At 37.0% G+C, this 21,549-nt stretch overlaps 2 protein-coding genes across 3 annotated transcripts; one reads left to right on the top strand and one right to left on the bottom strand.

Annotated features, from left to right (window-relative positions):
• Nucleotides 1–3,280: 3,280 nt before the first annotated feature.
• LOC103702641 (transmembrane 9 superfamily member 1-like) lies at nt 3,281–14,551 on the top strand. The gene is made up of 12 exons (XM_008785149.4): nt 3,281–3,580; nt 9,526–9,718; nt 9,841–9,945; nt 10,104–10,121; nt 10,203–10,291; nt 10,379–10,531; nt 10,832–10,966; nt 11,076–11,242; nt 12,785–12,879; nt 13,067–13,440; nt 13,720–13,993; nt 14,088–14,551. The coding sequence occupies exons 1-12, from the start codon at nt 3,491–3,493 to the stop codon at nt 14,153–14,155; spliced, it is 1,761 nt and encodes a 586-aa protein (XP_008783371.3). The 5' UTR covers nt 3,281–3,490; the 3' UTR covers nt 14,156–14,551.
• A 1,224-nt stretch (nt 14,552–15,775) lies between these two features.
• LOC103702640 (mitochondrial carnitine/acylcarnitine carrier-like protein) lies at nt 15,776–21,168 on the bottom strand. Of its 2 annotated transcripts, none has more exons than XM_008785148.5 (3): nt 20,879–21,168; nt 17,332–17,723; nt 15,776–16,501 (listed from the first exon to the last, which is right to left on the bottom strand). In XM_008785148.5, exons 2-3 carry the CDS (start codon nt 17,721–17,723, stop codon nt 16,000–16,002), a joined length of 894 nt encoding a protein of 297 aa, XP_008783370.1. In that variant the 5' UTR covers nt 20,879–21,168; the 3' UTR covers nt 15,776–15,999. The 2 variants fall into 2 exon arrangements, with proteins under 2 accessions (XP_008783370.1, XP_088571167.1); XM_088715041.2 differs by having other exon boundaries at nt 17,332–17,917; nt 20,879–21,073.
• Between the last annotated feature and the right edge of the window lie 381 nt (nt 21,169–21,549).

Genomic DNA, 21,549 nt, shown 5'->3' with positions numbered 1-21,549 from the left:
TTGCAAATAAGGTGTCAGTACTTTTTCTTTTAACTCTATTAGGTGCTTTGGATTTTTTTTCTATGTAAATTATACTATCAACATGAAATCAGCACATGCATAATACTGTACGACTTTTTAATACCATCAACTATGACTATGTGTATCGCTTTTCTCTTTTATTGCATGTGCTTCAATATTTCTGATTTCATGATATATTGAGGTAGGGGTAGGATTGAATGAGAAAGGATAGAGAATCTATCTACATGCATACATATGTACATATATATATATATATATAAAAGAGAGAAAGGGAGTGACTTGGCTACACTTGAGTGGATCTCTACTCATTCAGTCAGCTTAAAATTGAATAATGAAAATCCTACATCAATGATTCGAGTCATTGTATGTGATCACTATGTTGTAAACTACTTATACACAAAAAATCATAAGACTTTGGAGACTTTTACTCTATACATCAAGTAATCAATATATATATATATATATATTATTTCATATTATTTAAACTATCTTTTTTCTTGATCACTTGATGCAATGCTAATCTCCAAATGAGATGAGTTTTGATAGATAAGTCAATGGATTATATCCAATGGCTCGAATTATCAATTTGGGCTTCTCATTGTTCGATCTAAATTGATCTGAGTAGAGATCGACTTAATGGATTCCCAAGAGATCCAGCGTGGGGCTTAGCGCATCTTAAGAAAGTTCTTCTTAATCTCTTTTTTTTTCTTTATCTTCCATGGCACAGATTTTTATTTCTGTATAATTCATATAGCTTTGTCCTAAATTAGCCTAACTTTTTTTTTTCCCTTTAGACACTCTAGGGGAAAGCGAGGTGTTTGAATACCTCCCGTTCCTCACAAAAGTCGATGGATTAGTATTTTTGGTATTCTTGCAAGTACTCTTTCTTTAATTTTTAGTTTAGATTTTAGTTTCCGCAGCCATATAATCTAACTTTTTTTAAATTTTTTTCTTCTAGGAACCTTTTGATTGAGTATATCCTTGTCCCAAAGAGGTAGAATCCATAGAAAATCATCTCCTATGCAATCATCATGTGTCTTATAATTAGCTAAAGCATCAACTGGCGATTATGAAGACCTCTTATAGTTGTGGAATCTAGTAGGTAGACTGAACACCATGTTGAGCAGCAACCCTCTATCGAAGAGTGGGTAGGTGCAAAATATCCTACATGTACAAGGTAGTTTGTCGTCAGAATTAGTTTTCTAATGAAATTTATTTGGACAAATGGAGGTTATCTAGAAGGGCAATTATCCTAAAATAACTTTTCATGTAAAAGATAAATAACAACCAACAACAAGCAACTAAGAGGAGTTACTAGTGTTAATATCTTCCTCTTACATAATAAATACAAGAAATATATTTTATCTCAGCTATCTCAACCATATAACTATGGCTTTTGAATTATAATTACGCCCTAAAGAGAAGGTTTGACTTGCTTTAGAGTTTTCTTAGTATTTCTTGTTATTATGTGAATAATGATGAGTATTATTTTTTTCGATTTAGACCATGATGGTTTTTATGTGAGTAATGATTGTTGATGTGCAATAATAATCACATAAAGTATTGGACAGAGAGCTAGTGGGGGAACCACCTCATCGCATCTTTAATGTTATGCAACAAATTTAGTATCAAGTTTAAAAGGGTTACCTTTTTTAAGGTATAGAAAAGAACTCTCAACCAACTTTATTGACCTTGGGGAAAAAATTTGTTGATTGATATTGCATATTGAGATGGCTTTGATCATTATGCTTCTTTGGGGTTGATTTGATTCTCTGGGTTTGTTGGTCAGTATGGTCGTTTTGATTCTTTTATTTTTGTTGATCTTTTGAGATTGCTCATTTTAATATCCAACTACTTACTTATGATATGTAATAAAAGTTAAGAACCAACTTATATAATAGAGTCAATCTACTAAGGTATTGAGCAGCGGCCTAGCATCAGACCTCAAAATAGTAAGTTTTTTTTTCTTATGGAGGAAAAGTTTTATCTTCGAAGATTTTATATAAATTTCATATATGAAACCGAGATAGTTACATTTCAGAAAATTCTAGCAATATAGAAGATTGTTTCTTGAAGCTCATTTATTCCTATCTTGATCAAATGCATTATATCATGGTTCTTGAAGATCTTTGGTTCACATCTTGATTGATCACACTCGATTCGGAATTGGGACCTGCTCGATTCTCCATGAATTTCATAAGTGAAATCGAGATAGTTTTATTTTAGAAAATATTGACAAGATAGGAGATTGTTTCATAGAGCTCATTTATTCCTATCCCGATCAAATGCGCTATATCATGGTTCTTGAAGATCTTTGGTTTCCATCTTGATTCAAAATTGGGACCTGCTCCAAGCCTCTCTTAGGAATTTTCGGCACTCTGTTCTATTTCCTTTCTACCAAAAATCTTATATTCTCTAGCTTGTTTCCTTTCCAATAGAAATTTTCCATTCCTCTTTCTCTGCACTGCCTTATTTTCTTCTGTTAGGAACTTTCTGTTTTCTATTTTCATGCCCTGCTCCCTTTTTCCTTCCTACTAGGAATTTTCTATTTGCTGCTTTGGTTCTTTCCATCCGAAACACAGTGAGCCCAGCATGGTCTCTCTCCTTGGGGCGGTGCCTCTCAGTCTCTCACCCCCATCTTTATCCTGGGGAGGGTGAGCAGAGGTCCCTTGGCATATCTGAGATCTCATAGAAGATATACGTCTTCTGAAGACTTCTCCTTATACTTCAACACAACACATGGAGAAGAGCGAGCTACCACAAGATGATGACTGGAATTTGTACATACTCGTTTGTATTCTAACTCTTCCACTTGGGAGCACCAGAACAATAGACAAAGATGCAAATCAGCTGCTCATCGTTCCCATTTGGCATCCACCAAGATGTGAAAACGTTCAAATTTTATGTTGTTGCTACATCTCATGTAGAAACTTCTACCCAGCAGTTTTAATAACAATTATATTTTTTTTTTTTGGAGAAAAAATATAATTTATTTTTTTTGGTAAACTAAAAGGTATTCGGTCTTCATATTTAATTAACGGCTGCGCGCATTAAATTTGAATCACTTCTGTAAATTTTTAGCTCCGTTTCGTTCGTACCACCATTTTGCTGGCCAAAAACCAATTTGGTTGGTGATGATCGAGTTGAATGAACCCGCACGAAGCGACGAACCCGTAGCCGGTCGTGCTCGTGCATATGTACGACATTCGGTACGCCATGCTTTATCTCAGGCCACGTGAGCCAAGTCCCGCCCGCACTTCCACAGGAACCCATCCATACACGAACACGCGGAGAATCCCCTCGCCCGGTTGGTGCGGCGATATTTTCTACAAGAATCCTAACCGTGGCCGCTGCGTTGCTTTTTCCCCTCGCTTCCTCTCACGCTCTACCTCTTGACCCGAGAGAGACCAAAGGGGAGAAGCTTCGCCGGAGCGCCTCGTCCTTCGATCGCCGAGATCCGGCCGCGGCGATGAACTCCACAGCCCGATCCCTCGCTCTTGTCGCCGCCGTCCTTCTCGCCGCTGCTGCTGCGGCGTCCGCCTCTGAGTCAGACCACAAGGTACCGCCCTCCCCGGCTCCAAGGGTTCTGCTGGATCCTTTGACCGTAGATTGCTGAATTGGATGTGCTAGTTTTAGAATATTGTTTGGATTTTCTTGGAGATCTCCTCTAGAGCTTGTCCTTTTCTTGTGGGCCGTGGATCTCTGTGTTTGAGTTAGATCCGTGGTGCTCTGATTTCGGAGGGGCAACTTTTTCTATTTCCTGGAGGGGTTGGTCCGTGGTTCCCGAGAGTTAATTTGGGAATTTTATAGTTGGATCTCAAAAGAGCCTTCTTTCTCGATTCTGATGTGTGAGAAGTCCGCTCCTTTTGCTCCTACTATTCGTTGGACAAATGGATTCCATTTTCCTGTTCTAATTTGGGATCCGTTTGGTACTATGTTTTTTTTTCTTTGAAACACTTGATATGTATCCGTTCAAGTTCTTTTGTACGGCAATTGATTGTTCAGACATAGCTACTTAAATTTCAATAATCAGGGAAATGTAGAGATAGTAATTAGCAGAAGTTGGATCTGCGTGGAGGTTGTGGAAAGAAGCAAATTGAAGAAACAACGGTAGTGACTTTAGGAAGAATTTGAAAGAATCGATATAGAAGAAGGATTCAGCAAGCACTCAGGTCGATGGAATCAAACTTATTGTTCGGGAAGACAGTGGTGTGCGTGATGAGGGGCATCCTTGATTTGTACTGAGGCCTTGTTGTAAACTGACTTCCTTCTCTTCTTGACATCAATGAGGTTGTCAGAGTAAGGGAATAGGAGGTTGCTGGTCTGTCCTGGGAAATCTTATTATGGGCTCTGCAATGAGATTGGCCTTGCATTTATTGGATTAAATTCATGCAGAACCCCTATATTTAAGTGCCATTTTCTTTTATCTGAATCATTATTATGGTGAATTCTCATAGTTAACAATTTGCAAAGAGAACAGATTTTGTGAATGGAAATGTATAATTTGGAATGCATGGAAAGAGATCTTCCTGTATGTGTTATTGTCTTGCAAGCTCTCATTATGCCTTTGAACAGAAGTCCTTTTTCAAATGCATGTTTTAATCCCCTTTTGCATAGATGTTGTAGGTTGATTACCTGCATGGCATATGTTAGATAACAAAAGGAAAGAAGGAAAGCCTGGAATATCCACACTTGTTTTGTGGGGAGTTTGGTAAGATAGGAATGAAATATTTTCCGAGAGCAATCTCATGTATGTTTGTAAATCTAGTTAAAATATAGGCCTCCTTTGAAGGAAGTGACTACTTTGTATTGTTTGTATCTTCTCTTGCTCACCCTTCATGTTTATAGCAATATATGGTTCGCCTCATTGTCCTCATGCTTGCTTCATTGTTTGATTTCATTGAATTCTGCTGTGTTTGAAATAAAAACATCTCCTTGATAATGTGCGATCTTAGTTGTGCAACCAAGCGCATGCAAATGCATGTGCACGTCCATGGACAAAGAAGGAGAGAGAGGGTGGAACATGAATACTAAGATATAGCTAAGAATTTCAACTTTCCCAATATTAGGGTTGTCTTTTCCCTCTCCTCTGGCCTTAGTCGCCCGGTGAGATTCTTTCTTTATGATTCTAAAAAAACCTGGAAGTGATATGTAAATCTAACCTTCCCAAAGATCTAATTACACGACTCTTGTCCATATGATTTCACTCTTCCACATATTCCAAGAGAATAATAATGAAATGATGACAGTAAATTATCTAACATACAATTCAAGTATCTTAACGCAGCTTTACTTATTTATTAATGCCAAGAGAATATCAACAATTCAGAATGCTGGTGGGAGAAAGAAGCCAAAAGCTCAATAATCTTTAATACAAGAAATTATTATTATTTTTTTGCTTATGATGATCACTGTTCAAGGATATAGCTCCCCCCATGTTTTTAGTAATAATTTCTTGGACTTTGTGATGGAGATCATGAAATCCCTTTTTTTGTGATTACAAAACATGATGACGAGTCACCATCCTCGCATTCTTAGTTTCCGACAATATCTATTTCCATGGATACGTGAAGTTGATATTATGAAATTCACCACTTTGAAAATTTCTTATGTGATGGAAGTTCTCTCAACATAGGCCAATATGTGCAGAGAAAGCTTCATGTAGTGGACAATGTAAGGAAATTTGAAATTGCTACTTCTAGATGAATAGGTCTATGTACAACATCAACTTTATTATGCGGAGCATCTATTGCAGTTTTGGACCATTGCATACTCATAATCAACAAATGGTTAGCCTCACTTGGACTGTTGAGAGGTTCTTAAGACATGCTTTGTTGCATTGGTTAGCAACAAAGTGCTAAAGCAAGTAATGCGAATGTTGCAGAAATAGTATTGTTGAGATGAAACTGTGGTAAAATTAGGAGCGACAAAGTAGGGAATGCATACGATAACATAAGTAGGAGTTGCATCATGACTTAAAGATAGGCCAAAACTCCCAAATGGCAACCAAAATTTTTCGGTTTTGGCTTGGACCGCTTGGTATCTTAGAGCTATAATTTGATAGTTATTTGAGTTTTTATATTAAGTTGTCATCAAATAATAAGATGACAAATCATACTCTAAAATGATATGAAACATGATTATAAACTAATTTTCTTATCCGCACATAAATGTGTGCATATTTCTTATACATGCATGACTATATATATATATATATATAGTTGCTTTAGCACAAAAGTATCAGAGTAGCACATTTAAAAGTCTTAAATAATATAAATGCTATATATTTCAAACTAATGCCTCATCCATTTTAGTAAATTGTTTATTTTTCCTTATCTAGTTTTCATTTTTTAAGTACCATAACTATATTTGAAACTACTGAAACCGCCGAAACTGAAATTCATTTGACTTGTTTGCATCTATAACCGATATAAAGTTTTGAAACTGGAGTTTATGACAGACCATTCAAAATGTTTCAATATTTTATTGTATTTTCGGATTTTTTTGGTGATTTGTTGATGGTATGCGAATTTTTGGACTTGTAAATTTATGACCTAAATAAGGAACTCAAAGTCATATCTATTTAGAAAAATTTGGAGATTTTAATGTTGAGTTGCTTAAGAAGATTGGACCTTTTTTTGGCTCGAATTTGTTCATCAAAGTCCAAGAATTATTGTAGGTAAATTGAGATTCATTTAGAGTCCATTGCTTATAGGAGTTTATGTGTCTTTTGTTTTTCTCTTATTTGAAATAGAGGATTTTTTTGTGATGGATGTTGAACCTGATATGCATTGTCGACCCATTCCTTATCAGCATAAGTTTTTGATGTTAATTAGTTAGATGACATGGTAACAAAGCTTAGGTTGTTGGAAGTCATTTAGTTCGAATCTCTTCCTGTTTATTTATTTATGTTCATCCCTGGCAAGGATTCAAATCCATAGGACTGGTTCATCTCAGTTTTTTCGTGGAACGGAACACGTAATGTCCCAACACTCCAAATAATGGATGCACTATCCCATCCCAATCCTTGTACCATTTCAGTCTCATCCTAACACTTAGGAATCAGCCCTATCCCAACACTCAGGATGGGGGATGCCTTGCCATTGCACCGAAACTTAAATCCTTGATCCTTGATTATCTTTATTATGATCCTGTCTATCATCTTGACTCATTTCTCTGCTAATTTGGTTATCCCTCCACTTGTGTGGTCCATGCCACTTCTTTTTTTTGTGTGTGTGTGTGTGTGTGTGTTGGGGGGGGGGGGGGGGGGGGGTGCATTAAGCCTAATATATATTCTTGGCCTATTTCCTATCAGCCTCAGCATTTGAGATCAATCGGTTAATTAACAATGAATTCCACATTTCTTCTCTTCTTCCATCCTTGTTTGAGGTTCTAAAGCCATGGTTTTGCAGAGAGTATAGGTGACTAGTATGCACAAGTACTTCAAATTGCATGTAATGGATATTGATACTTGTGAGATATTTATTTTAAGAATTCTACTTTTAAGATCAAAGAAAAGGCTCCAAATGTTTCTTATATATACTTGGAATATCTTGCAAATATCATTTAGGATGAAAGGGAGGACTTTTCCTTAATAATCAATGTTAATCTATTTATGATGGATGGATAATTTGAGAATTTGTGATGTTGATGTTGTTTATAACATGGACTGTGGTCTATGGATTTGAATGATGAATAACTCATAGAACTTGAGGATGATGATGTTATTGAATGGATATGGACTATGTTATCATGATAGTGCATTAGGCTTCATGGTTGCTTTTTCTACATATATGAAAGCAACAAACATATTAATTTCTTGCCATATTCCGGTAGGGTTATATCTTGTCTTTTTTAAGGTATTCTGCTGTATTAGCCTCTCCTGACATGTTCTACCCTTCTCTACATCTGGGTGCATGCTTCATAGATAGTTAGGAAAAAGGGAATAGTAGGAGAGGAGGAGAAATAACTGAGGGAGGAAGAGGAAGTGAAAGAGAGGATGAAGGAGAACATGAGGGTGGAGGAGAAGGAGAATGAGTAGAGGCGAAGGAGGTACAGAAGGACAGCAGGCCGGGGAGACTGTATGATACCCCAACTCATGTTTTCTTGCCCACCTTGTGTACTGTCTAGGTTTTAAGGCACATAAGTTCCTTTTTGTTTTGTGGCATAAGGAAGAAATCTTGCACAAGGTCAAAAATATCCAATCCATTGCTAAAGTGGCTCCAGCTTGAAGTGGAACTGATCTCTTTTAAAAGCAAATGCTTAGATGGACTTCGAGCCGCAACAATTAAAAAGAAAGAGAGAGAAAGATTCAAGGTTGGTAGTTGAGGTTTGCTTATCAAGGAAGTGTATAGTCATCATTGAATCACTTGATTATTGAAATATTTAGAATCTTTGGAAAATTTTTCATTTCTTTTACATGTCTTACTATGTTCATGGGGCTTTTTACTTCATTTTTGTATTAGAATTGTAAAAGTAATGATATTTTTTGAAGGATCTTGTGATTTCATTGAATTTATAGATATTTTATTGCTAGCATACTTATGACCTATCAGGCATCAATAATGGCTTTAATTCTTCGCAGTTTCTTTCTTCATCATCATCATGCAGTATTGTTTGCTTTGGAAAAGGTTTCCATGGGGAAAATGTGATTTTTAGTTCATGTAACAGCTTTATATATATTAGTAGCTGGCTTTTGTTACAAATATTTTAAGTTTTTTTGTTGAAAAAAGTGAACATAAGTGAGTTGCTCTTATGTCAACATAGCAGCCTACTGTACCCCATAAGTTTAGATGGGTTCATGACCATCAATTAGACATCACTTTCGTGTATATCAGTTGTATTCTCTAGTAGATCATTGATTTCCAGCAAACCTTTCCTCACCTTCATGAATGACCTCAAATCGTCCTTCTATAAAGAGCAGAATTATACATCTGAATGCCTCTATGCTTCATCTCTCTCGTCTAGATGAATTTGATTCCTTTGATGGGAACTATCAGTATTTTTTTAAAAAAAAAACTTTAATTGTATAGGCTTCTGCCAAAGTTTTTCTCCATTTCAGTTTTTAAATAAAAAAAGCAGCTAAATGCACGATGTTCCTGCCATTGCTGGGTCTAGGGAGGGTTAGATTACCTAGCCTTCCCCCCGCATGCCGAAAGGCTGTTTCGGTGTTCAAGCCTGTCCTCCAAGTCACAATGGAGCAATCTTATAGTTGCACTAGTGCTAAGCTTCTAACTTTAATTTTTAAATGATATTCTTGAATTTCCAATTAATTATACTATTAGTACGCATTTTGGCAAAATTATGGGCAAAATTGTCCTTGCAGCAGGTTTTGTGGTGTGATTATTATCTTGAGGTGTTTTTCTCCATTATTATGATACTGTGGGGCTTTACCATTACTTAAATATGATTTTATTTTCATTTTTCCTTGATATTCTTTCATAGAATAGGCATCTTACGTTTTTTCCCTGCATGGTTTAATTGAAAAATGGATTTTGTATGCAGTATCAAGCTGATGATCCTGTAACTCTCTGGGTAAACAAGGTTGGGCCATATAATAATCCTCAAGAGACATATAATTATTACAGCCTTCCATTTTGCCAGCCATCAGGGAACCCTGCCCATAAGTGGGGAGGACTTGGGGAGGTTCTGGGTGGTAATGAACTCATTGACAGCCAGATTGACATAAAGTTTCAACGTATGCACTTCTAGCTGTTATAAATTCCTTTTTTACTTGAATATTAGAGACACGTTAAAGAAATGGAGAACATAATTTAATCTTTTTTAATGTTAGTCTGAGATTTTTTTTTGTTTTGCCAGGAAATGTTGACAAGGGCTCTATTTGTAGACTTGAACTTGATGCTGCAAATGCAAAGCAGTTCAAGGATGCAATAGAGAGCTCATATTGGTTTGAATTCTTCATGGGTACATCTCTAACTTTTACATGCATTTTCTTTCTTTGATATGTAACTAAACTGAGTCTTCGTTTCAATGCTTGATGGTTGTCCGTCATAGCCTTTTGGTTGTATGCTGACTCTTTACCCTGTTTCTGTTCTGTCTGCACTACCAACATGATGGCTCAGATGATTTGCCTCTGTGGGGTAAATATCTCTCACATTTTTCCCCTCTTTAAAGTAAAATTTCTTGATCTCATGCCTTAAGCAATGATCCCATATATTCAGGCTTTGTTGGGGAGACTGACAAAAAGAATGAAAACAAGCTCTATCTTTTTACTCACAAGAATATTATTGTACAGTACAATGGTGAGCGGGTATGAAATCTTTCAAATCTTTATGGATTTCTATTATATTGTTTTATCATAAGCTTTTATGTTTGTAATGTTGTCTTCTTGATGCAGATTATTCATGTCAATCTTACCCAAGAGTCTCCTAAACTTGTGGAAGTTGGGAAAACTTTAGACATGACATACTCAGTCAAATGGATGCAGACTAATGTAGCATTTGCACACCGTTTTGATGTTTACTTGGACTATCCTTTCTTTGAGCACCAGGTATTGTTTCCTCTTGAGTTCTTGGCCTATTTTATGCGACCAACAGGCAACAACAGCCTTTATCATGTGCTTTGTGCTAAACTGGCTTGCTTGCATACTGTGTATGACAAGTAACTCCATCCATTGTTTTTTCCGGATAGTAATTAGCAACTTGTTTGGTTTTGATTTGTTCTTTGATTTCTTTTATATCATATATTCAACTTGGCTTGAGATGCTTTGTGTTATCCAACTGTAGCATGGTCTCTACCGGTAAAAGGATTGCTACTTACTAGGATTTCATGTTTGTTTTTGATTTTGCAGATTCACTGGTTTTCCATTTTCAATTCTTTTATGATGGTTATTTTCCTCACCGGCCTTGTATCAATGATTCTGATGCGAACTCTTAGAAAAGACTATGCAAAATATGCTCATGACGATGATGATCTGGAGACTCTGGTGATACTTAATTGCTTTTAGTACCCTTGGTGCTTCTTCTATATATCTATTTGATGGCTTTATTGAAGTTTCCATTTTCTGTAAATTCATTTGCTTGCATCCTTACCAGGAGAGAGATGTGAGTGAAGAATCTGGATGGAAGCTTGTTCATGGTGATGTCTTCCGCCCCTCTCGCAATTTAGTTCTTCTTTCAGCTGTTGTGGGTACTGGTGCTCAGCTGGCATTGCTTGTTCTCTTGGTAATTTTGTTGGCCATCGTTGGAATGCTGTACATAGGGTATGTTCTAGTATTGCTGCTGGAAATATAACATTCTTTTGCTCATTAGTTGTTATGTTGTAACCAATGAGGTTATAACAGTCTCAAATATTTTTTATGATTCTACATCTTCTCATATAAAAAGAATCTTGTGTTATTTTAAACATATAAGCAAATGATGAGTTTGTTTTTCTGTTATAAACGGACATTTAAATATCTTGTTTAAAATTAAGTGGCAACCGTTACATGCCTTTGAAGGAGGCAATTATTTTTTTAGTATTTTTACCTTTTATTGATCTTTTCATAACATGCTGTTAGTCTGCTTCATTATTGTTTTTGTTAGTGTTTTAAAATGGCTGTGTATGTGGCTGCATGTGCAGATGTACTCCCCCAATTGAACTGCATTGCTTGTATGTAGCTAGGTCATCATATAGGTTGAAAGGTGGTCCACTTAGTAGCATGTGGGCTTAGCATTTTGGGTCCCATATGTGGTTGGGTCTTATTTCAGCTTGTGCAGATGGAGATGGTCCAAGCTGATTGGAAGGTTGGATGGGGGTTTCGGGCATGCTGGAAATGAATACTATTAATAATGCTGATATTTTATTATGTTATAACTATTGCTAGTAGGTATATATTTAGCTTTTGATGCCAGAGTAAAAAGAACATTGGGTTTCATTAGTTAATTGAGGAAACATGATTTTTTTATATTCTAAAAGCATGCAATAGCCTCTGAAGAAAGGGAATGCCAACTGACTTCATTTTCTTTCTTGCATTTCAAAAATCTCATCTCCACATGTTTAGCAATGAGTTAAAAATTACCAACAGATGGTTAATGGTTGGTTCCTTATAGGAAACCACCCCAAAACCTTGAATACCATGTATAATATTTTGATTGATGCAAAGCTCGCAATAGGGCACACCCATTCTTACATATGATAGCGTTAAGTATCGCTTTCATTGAATGCTGATGTATAATTTGTCTGATACATGGAGATATTTTGGAGCTGATAAAACCACTATTCTGAAAAGTGGTCCATTTGGCTGCATATACAAATACTCCCTGACTACACAAGCTTAAATTTCATAATTGAGAAAGGAGATCTCTATCCTGTGACTTGCCTTCTAGGTTTTATAGCAGGCCTCTAGTTTTTCTAGAGATATGTTGGCCGAAACTTAGTACGCTTTAGATGGTCCAGATCGTGTTTGTTGCTTGCTGGTCATTGAAACTTTCTCGAACTTTAATTGATCATACCTTTATCCTCCACGCCAACTCCATATAGACGAGACATGGCTTTTTGTTTAAAATCAAGATGGTATGACAGATCCCTTAGCTCAGTCATCTCATATATCTAACATCCTGCAGGAAGATCTTTATTAATTTCTTTTTACCTTCACATTTTGTACTATTCTTTAGTTACTTTTGCTATTTCTCTTCTAACAGCAGTGCAATTGTTTTGGTATTGAATATACATTTTATTTGGTTGTTTTGGTATTGAATATACATTTTATTTGGTTCATGATTGTTGCTTCACAAATTACTGATCATTTGTATATGTGAACCAGGCGTGGAGCTATTGTCACGACATTCATAGTTTGCTATGCTCTTACTTCATTCATTTCAGGCTATGTGAGTGGAGGACTTTACTCTCGGAGTGGAGGTATAGATCTTGGCAAATTTGTCATTGTCTCTAGTTCTGAGTGCAACACACAGCAGTTTCTTGACGTCTGTCTTGTTCTTTTACTTGACTTATACAATGATGTGCAAATGATGACATGAAATTAAGTGTCGACTCTTCTTAATCATTATTGCTTGTCACTTAAATTCATATTTTTATGTTTTGACAGGTAAAAACTGGATAAAGTCAATGATTCTCACAGCATCATTGTTCCCTTTTATGTGCTTTGGAATTGGCATCATACTCAACACAATTGCTATCTTCTACCGGTCACTAGCAGCTATTCCCTTTGGAACGATGGTGGTGGTGTTCATAATTTGGGCTTTTATCTCATTTCCTCTGGCACTTTTAGGCACTGTTGTTGGTAGAAACTGGAGCGGTTCTCCAAACAATCCATGCCGTGTGAAGACCATTCCTCGCCCCATCCCTGAAAAGAAATGGTATCTCACACCCACTGTTGTCTCACTCATGGGTGGTCTGCTTCCTTTCGGTAGCATATTCATCGAGATGTACTTTGTCTTCACATCCTTCTGGAATTACAAGGTAAACCAGATAGGAAATTGAAGTTATTTTAGTTGTACCCTTGTCCTAAGGTTTCTGTACGTTCATTTTTTTATTCAATTTATTTACGTATATGAAGTTATCTGGATTTGCTGATAATACACTCCTAAAATTGTTCTCTTTTTTACTTGCTTTCATGGCACGGCAGCTTTTTTAATATATTACTCTTTCTATCAAATGATGATATTAGATTACATTACTTGACCTGCATCTGTCAAGGGTGCCTGATTAAGCCTCCTTTTTGGTGATCCTCGTTGGCAGGTGTACTATGTCTATGGTTTCATGTTACTGGTTTTCCTGATCCTTATAATTGTCACCGTATGTGTCACAATAGTGGGCACATATTTCTTGCTGAATGCTGAGAACTATCATTGGCAGTGGACTTCGTTCTTCTCAGCTGCTTCCACAGCTGTTTATGTATATCTCTACTCCGTGTATTACTATTATGTTAAGACCAAGATGTCAGGCTTTTTCCAGACCAGTTTCTATTTTGGCTACACCCTGATGTTCTGTTTGGGTTTAGGCATACTATGTGGTGAGATTTATAACTCGGATATGTGGTGAGATTTGACCTTTCCAATTACTTTTCATGCTGCTTTATTAACAAGCAACTCTGATGACATTTTCAGGTGCTGTGGGGTATCTTGGCTCCAACATGTTTGTTAGAAGGATCTACAGAAACATCAAATGCGATTAGCAAAAGCCTGGATCTGGAGAATTAGGATTGCATGTTGGAGGTCATCATGGACGAAGCAGCATCGTTGAAAAAATGTGGATTGCTGATATCAATTGATTGATGCGGGAAAGATTTGATGGAAGGGTCCCACTTTTGTTTTCTTTCAATTTTCCTCTTGTTATCTATCTAATTTTCTGGACATGTGAGGCTCTTCAATTTTTATTTTACTGGCTGTAGGTGACAGCCATCATCATATCATTATTTTGGTGCGGGGTTGAAGTTATAATCTTGTAGAGATTGCACTCCAGTCTTGATAGTCTAGACTTTTGTTTTGGGGGACTTTGGGCATCAAGCTGGGCCCTGTCACCTTCTAAAAGTGCATATACATTTACCAATAATGCAGCTATCTCTTGTCTATCTCCACCTCATCCAAGGGTGTGTTTGGTTGTGGTAGTAGAGCGAAAAAGTCGAAGTGAACGTGAAAGTTAAGCTTAGTTTGCACATGAATGTGAAAGTTAAGCTGCTTTTAATTTTCCTGATGGTTAGGAGAGAAAAATCACCAACTCTGACACACATAACAACATTCACAACAGTCAGCCAATGCAAATTCAGTTGGAGTATGGTTGTGAAAATCCCAGCACTCATTTGATGAAGTCGAAACTTTCGTATATTATCTTGTTTATATGATTTGATAATTACAATTTAGATTTGCACCTCACTTTGTCTCCTCCTTCAAGCAGAACTTGAACTTTTTTCATGAGAGAAGTTACAGCAATGGCAGATGAGCTGACCGGCGGTGAGAGCCTCTGTTGTGCCGAGAAAAAAATGGAGAAAAAAAATTTAAAAAAAGTGATTAGAGCCTCATATATGCAGTGCTCAAATTTTGGTTTAACACGGCTTTGAAAGAAGCGGAGATCTCCTATCTGGTTTGTCCGTTGAAAGCGCTACTAGTCCTTTAATACTGAGGTGGTGCTGGGGGACGTACTCACACACGGATTCGCCCGTGCTGGTGGGGAGGATATGAGAAATTTTCTAGCTGCACCGAACATTCTCTGATAGAAAGAAGGTCCAATGGAGGCTGCTACGCGGATGAAGTTCATCCTCCCCCCCCCAACCAAAAAAAAAAAAAAAGCAGAATAATCAGTCACTGACCAGATATCAAGCAGGAGTGGCTCAGGCAATCACTGCATTGGTAATTAATCCAGTTATAACCGTTGCAGATTCTACTTCAAAATTTTAGCCCAGCACCAGGTACTGTTGTAGCAATGAGGTATCCTGTTTTTTGGATTGAAACCCATCTCAGAAACTCAAACAGCAAAGCATTTGATTCGAAGCTAGGCTGGAAACTGTCAGGCCAAATTTTGACTCATCAGCTAGCTCCCTTTGCTTCTACCACTACCTCGCAGCCTTCCCAAATCCCTCTAGTTTTCGTTTCTTCCTCCAGAGAGGATTCCACGGCCAAAATATGGATACAGACCTGCAATCCCTTAGGCCGAAAAGGCCTTAAAAAGATTACTCGGGAAAGGCTCAAGTGATTCTAAACATGTTGGTAGATTTCAGTGGAACATTTTAAGCATCCAAAATTCCAGAGTGGAGTTAATATGATACCCTAATTCACAAAAGAGCGAAAGGACAATAGAATGAGAACAATCATTTCGAGCTTCCAATAAAAGAATTGCAAAACAAACAGTATATTAAGGATCTATCAATGTTTCTGACCATCAAATATTTCATACTTGGTGGTCAGAAATGGAGCAGATGCATTCAGCAAGAATAACCAGAATATTCACTGGAATCACCTTGCCCAAGTAAATCGAAAATTTAACCCAACTAGAGGGGAAATGAATCAAAGAAGGGCATTCAAGTTATCCTAGACTTGACCTAGTCACCTCATAAGCCAAGAAGCAGGCTGCATTGGCCGGAACACTGCGAGCCATGGCTGGTCCGAAACCCTTGTAGAGGCCCTTGATTCCTTCTGATGCCAATATCTTCCTACATGCATCGATGGAGCCAGAGAACTTGGGATTCTTATAGTCATCGACCTGAATCACACTTTTTACAACATCGGTTGGATAGACCGACAGCCAGAAGGATGCTCCAGCCAAGCCTCCAGCAACAATCAGCGAACCTCTTCCAAGACCTGAAGTGTCTTTTCCTCCAGCAAAGTACTGCTTGAAGGCTTCGTAGACCCCAAACATTGCAGCATTTCCAGGGACTTCGCGTGCCAATGTCGGAACAAGACCTTTGTAAAGGCCTCTGAGGCCACCTTCTGATTTGAGAACATGCTTTGCCACATGCATAGGACCTCCATATTTTACTGCACCAGAAGAGGCAGCAGACTCTGCTAAGGCACTTTGGGCTTGTAGCCTGTTTTACAATTTGTGACAAAAGGAAAGATTTCATATCAGCATATATAAGTCATGGTCCTTGTTCAAGAATTACATGCAAACTCTCAACAAGTCTTCTATCAAAATAATCTCATTAAGTGAACGTGTTAAAATATGCAGGCAAAGCATTTGCATGCCTAATATGTTTAGTCTATATGCTTTGCTCAGTTGCTCCCCAAGACCCTACCCAGCTCCGGAAGGTCATTAGAAACCTATGTTAGGAAGATACATGAAGAAGACTAACTAGAAGAGTATTCGTCTGGTATGCCATAATCATTACAAGAAAAAATAGTGGATATTTAGTTAAGAAAGAACCAGAGGAATTTATTTCAGCATTTGAGCAAGTTAAATACTATTTTCTTATCGTTCATCTCTGCTAATAAGGTTACAAGTAAGAATATCTAGTGTCATTTGTTACAATAAATTGCCTGAAAAGTTCATTTTGTTGATACAAGGACTTCAATTCACTCAAGAAATAAGCAAACTAGTACTATTAAAGAGCGAAGAACAGAAATATGGCCATTATGATAAGTTGCTTTAGCCAATTCTTTCTTTTTGTCTTCTTATCTTTTATCTCTTGGAATGTTTTTATGATGATCCACTAGCTTGCCCTACTTGATGAGTTTCTTTCTAGCGCCTGACAATCAAAAGAAGGTTGCAGCCAAAAAGGCATTGATATTTTTTGTGTAAACTAACCATGGATAGAAAATATTTAAGTAAAATGTTCCTCTACCTCCACGTTAATCATAAAAATTCAATCATTTCACCATAAACTGCTTTCAAATTGTAACTAAGCGCACTATCACTGACCTGCACTTGATCAGTTCTGTTGGGCATGCTAGGAATGAAACTGCAACTCCAGCACCAGCACCACATACAACCTGCTGGTTTACTGTGAGTGGGGCACCGGGTTCTGACCTTAACAATGCCTCCATTTGTCCCCTCACTGTAAAGAGAAGAGCATTGAACGCTGCAACAGTGGCAAGTGGAGCTCCCATCCCTTTGTATAAACCCCTTGGGCCTTCACCGGCGATTGTTTGCTTAACTGCATCCATTGCACCAGAATACTTTGGGAGTTGACCAGGAAGTGGGGCAGGCTGGCTCTGAAGTTTAACTTTGATGGTATCAAAGGGATGCCCAACAATCAGCTGTGCTGCACCTCCAATGGTTCCAGCAGTCAAATCCTTGGCGATTTCTGCCATCTGTGGCATTATAAAATCATGTGAGGAGTGACAGTGTATAGATATATTTTACCCCCTCACCTTTTCTTATGTATTTTTGAATTTTAATGAATCCACAGTTTAACTCATGTTAGGGAACCCTATATCGAAGCAACATTTCCTATCAAATGATACATTGCTTCCATATTTCTGAGAGGAGATAAAACAGCTAAAACCTGTTAAAACAGATAAAACAGTTAAGCGCTAACAGATGCAGCACAAGGACAAACATTTAAGAGAACAATTGATCAATACAAATTCAGAAAACATCAGTAAAGACATAGAAAAGAAGATGAAATACAAGTGATTTTTAAAAAATAATTTTAAATGAGCTGGAGTAATGGTAGCACTCTGTTGCATTAAAAGAATATGATAGACTAATCCTCATTATCATAGTAAAAGGGCATTTCCTTTCACAATTGAGAGGAAAATTACTTCACATAATCTGATTAACAGTTTGCAAACTACAAAAATAAAGTAGAGGGCAAAATAAAGAGTTCAGTTATGAAAAATAGGCTATTTGAATGCCTAAAAAATAATTCATACGAAGATTTCAAAGATAACTAAGTTGTTATTTCTGACAGAAAAGGAAAAAAAAAGAAGAAGAAACAGTGTTAAGTCCTTGACTCCTACAGAAGATGGTCAATAGTAGTACTAGTGCTTGTCAATTAATTAAAGACAACACAGGCATGTTAGCAGGGATATCTCTTAGGTAACTAGTCCTTTAGGCTTTGTTTGGTTCCAAATAATTTTAATTGGAATATTTGAATAACTTAATTAAAACAAAAAAGGTATCCTTGTTAACCAGGTAACTAGCCCTGACACATTGCACATGGTTGTAATCTGGTTAAAGATGAGTAAGTACCAAAAATGTGTTTTTCAATCTTCTTGAAATACCAAAAGTACTCCTCTTATTGTTGGGGCTTATTCGGCTGCACAAAAGTTGTTCTGCTTAATAAAACTGAATTTTATTCAGGTCTGTCCGGGAAGCAAACAGGGCCATATTGTTAAAAATTATTTACCAATACATCTGCGAAAAGTTAGACTTCATTAAATGACAAAACCAAGAGAAGTAATTAAAATGATCATAAGTGAAATGATCTTGTTATCACAAGGAAATGTGATTATGGTAAAAGACTGAGAGAACTGTTTGTAGCAATAAAAGTATGATCATAGCAAATGATTCTGCAATCAGGTTGTTAAATCAAACTACATAATATACTTCTGTTCTGTATTATTTGTTGATAACTAACATTTTTCAAAGCTGAAGATTTTTTCTTGCCTATAACATCTTTTATAATGCACTACCAATCAGTCATAAATTCTGATAAAAGACACAATTGCTATTTTTTTTTAGAGAACTACGAACATTTTGCAGTCTAAATTTGTGTTTGCTCATCCAGTTAGTATGCTACCATGCTTATGGGAGACATTTACAAAAACCTTAGCAGTCCTTTTATAGCATTACCTAATATAAATCAGATGCACGATTTCCATGGAGATCTCATTATAGAAGCATTGCAGCTTCTCCTAAAATTCAATGTCAACAATTTCAAAAAATCTCCTTAAAACAACATCCTAAGAGAGAATATTTGACAGTTCTGTAAGATTTGTCTCTCAGAGGGAAAGTTCATTTCTTTATATTATTTGTCATATTTCTCCTAGTTGCCTTTTATTTGTAAAATAAGTCTTTTTTGTGCTTGCAATTCTCAAAGCTCTCTTTCTTGTGCATATCTAAATGTAGGCGTGTATCTTAAATGGTGTATCATAGAACTACCTAACCTTAATGAACAAGCTTTATTGCTCCTATAAGGATCAACCTTATAGGTTTATATTGATGATTCACCAAGTTGCGATACATTTTACAACTGGCACTCATCATGACATTAACCACCAGCATACCGATGCCTAAATCGCAGCTAACATGAGCATAGAAAAGAGAAAAGCATGCAAGAATACTTCGAGGACCAGTGGGAGAGCATAGAAATCTATCTTATGAATTACAGAATTTAAACTTGCTTATCAGGGTGCAGCAATCCCACCACCACCCCATCCCTGAAACATCTGTATGGAACATGGAAGCAAGGTTTGATGTAGGAAAGTACATCAGCCTCAGGAGCAATAATAATAAATGAAATAGCCTAATTGAAATACATGCCTTACATTGCTGTAAAAAATCATGTCGTAGAAGATTCCTAACAAAATGTTGAATTGACCCTAAGCATGTGTTGCCCCCAATTAAGAAAAAGTACATGGGTCCACCGTTGCTGCTTTTAAATGACAATGAATGCTAATTCATTTGGTGTTTACAGTGACTACAGACCCTTTTAACTAAATTTAGGCCTCTCATACCACAAAATCCCCATCTTGTTGAGAATTCCTTCAACCATCTCGAAATATATAAGAAACACGAAGTAGAACACGGTGTAGCAATTGACTTGATTACCAGTTGTCCCAGTCCAAGAAAATCCATGAAATGCACATATTGTAAATAAATTGAGCATATTTAACAAGATAAATAATATCATCTGGACGCCTCGTCATATCTTAGGGATTAAAGCAAAGCCAAAATTTTTTGACAAGAAGAAAGTCCCATTGACTTGACAGTACACAGACTGAGGAAGATTCCACATGTCACCATGTAACTGCAACAACTTGATTCAAACATGTTAATAAATTTAAGAATCTCACAACCGTTTCATGCAACATATAGTGTCATCATTGCTGTTTCTCCTCAAACTTGAAGCTTGCCATTGGAAGGATCAGCTGTGATTATTGAAAAGCAAAAGCAATACGCAAGCAAAATATCAAGCAAACTACAATATGATTATTTAGGTGAATCGCTCCAAATTCAACTGCATAAAATATGGTTGCAACCGCAAAAAGACTCATACTTGATAAGAATAAACTCGACACCAAGGGATCCATTCTCAATGACTGACATCCCATATTTTTATCACAACATTTATCCAATTTTATCCTCCCCCCCATCTCCCCACCTCCATCCTAAATGGTTCTCATCAATATTTGATGCTAAACCTCACAAACACAACACAGTTCAAGGTTCTATAATCAAGAACAGAATGGAATGGAATCATTAGAGGTTTATAAAAGTTTATAAGGGATCAAAGAAGAACCTTAGCAGGACTTGAAGAGATGTCTTCTTTGTTCTTTGGATTGAAAGGTTCGAAAAAACACGGGAAGAAATCCGTTTGTAAGGAATCGAACCACCTGAGGCCAGACGGAAGCCCTCGATAACAGATGGAACGTAGGATGACGCGAAAGCTCCAAACTCCGCCGCCTGATGGGCTCGATTCCACCGCTCGTGGAGCAGAGAGAGAGAGAGAGAGAGAGGCTCCGAATAGAGGGGTTGGTGGAGAACCTCTCCCTGTATTCCGGATCGGGTGGGAGGGGTTTGGGTTGGTGGGCTCGCGCGCACACGACATTATAATAAAACGGGTTTTGGACGCCTTCTTCCTAAGCGACAACTGTCGATTTGGACGATTTGGACACTCCACTTGACTTCTAAGGAGGCTAACTCTTGCTCCTACGATTTGATGTTTGTAACTTTAGGACGAATCCAAAGAGAAAGAAAAATGATTTTTGGTGCTAGACATCTATAAAATTTTCTTTTGTAAAATTTGATAATCTTAGATTATGCCTCATATAGTAAGAATAGCAAAGAAAAGACGTACTTGTGAAGCTTATAGAGATAAATTTTTCAAGGGCATTGTATACGAGATTTGAAGTTGAGTCCAAAACAATCCATTTTGGCCAAAATGAATGGACTTTGACAGATATAGGATAG

This window comes from Phoenix dactylifera, chromosome 2 (genome assembly GCF_051530095.1).
Source record: "Phoenix dactylifera cultivar Ajwa chromosome 2, Ajwa_hap1_PhDact_Kaust_v1.1, whole genome shotgun sequence".
NCBI lineage: Eukaryota > Viridiplantae > Streptophyta > Magnoliopsida > Arecales > Arecaceae > Phoenix > Phoenix dactylifera.
Note: the sequence above shows the minus strand (reverse complement) of the source record. Positions and strands in the feature narration are given on the sequence as shown.

Coding starts and splice junctions, on each gene's coding strand:
- LOC103702641 (XM_008785149.4), top strand. CDS start 3,491: ATGAACTCCACAGCCCGATCCCTCGCTCTTGTCGCCGCCGTCCTTCTC. Junction 3,581..9,525: donor CCTCTGAGTCAGACCACAAG/GTACCGCCCTCC, acceptor TTTTGTATGCAG/TATCAAGCTGATGATCCTGT. Junction 10,532..10,831: donor ATCCTTTCTTTGAGCACCAG/GTATTGTTTCCT, acceptor TTGATTTTGCAG/ATTCACTGGTTTTCCATTTT.
- LOC103702640 (XM_088715041.2), bottom strand. CDS start 17,732: ATGCCACAGATGGCAGAAATCGCCAAGGATTTGACTGCTGGAACCATT. Junction 16,502..17,331: donor ACAGAACTGATCAAGTGCAG/GTCAGTGATAGT, acceptor ATTGTAAAACAG/GCTACAAGCCCAAAGTGCCT.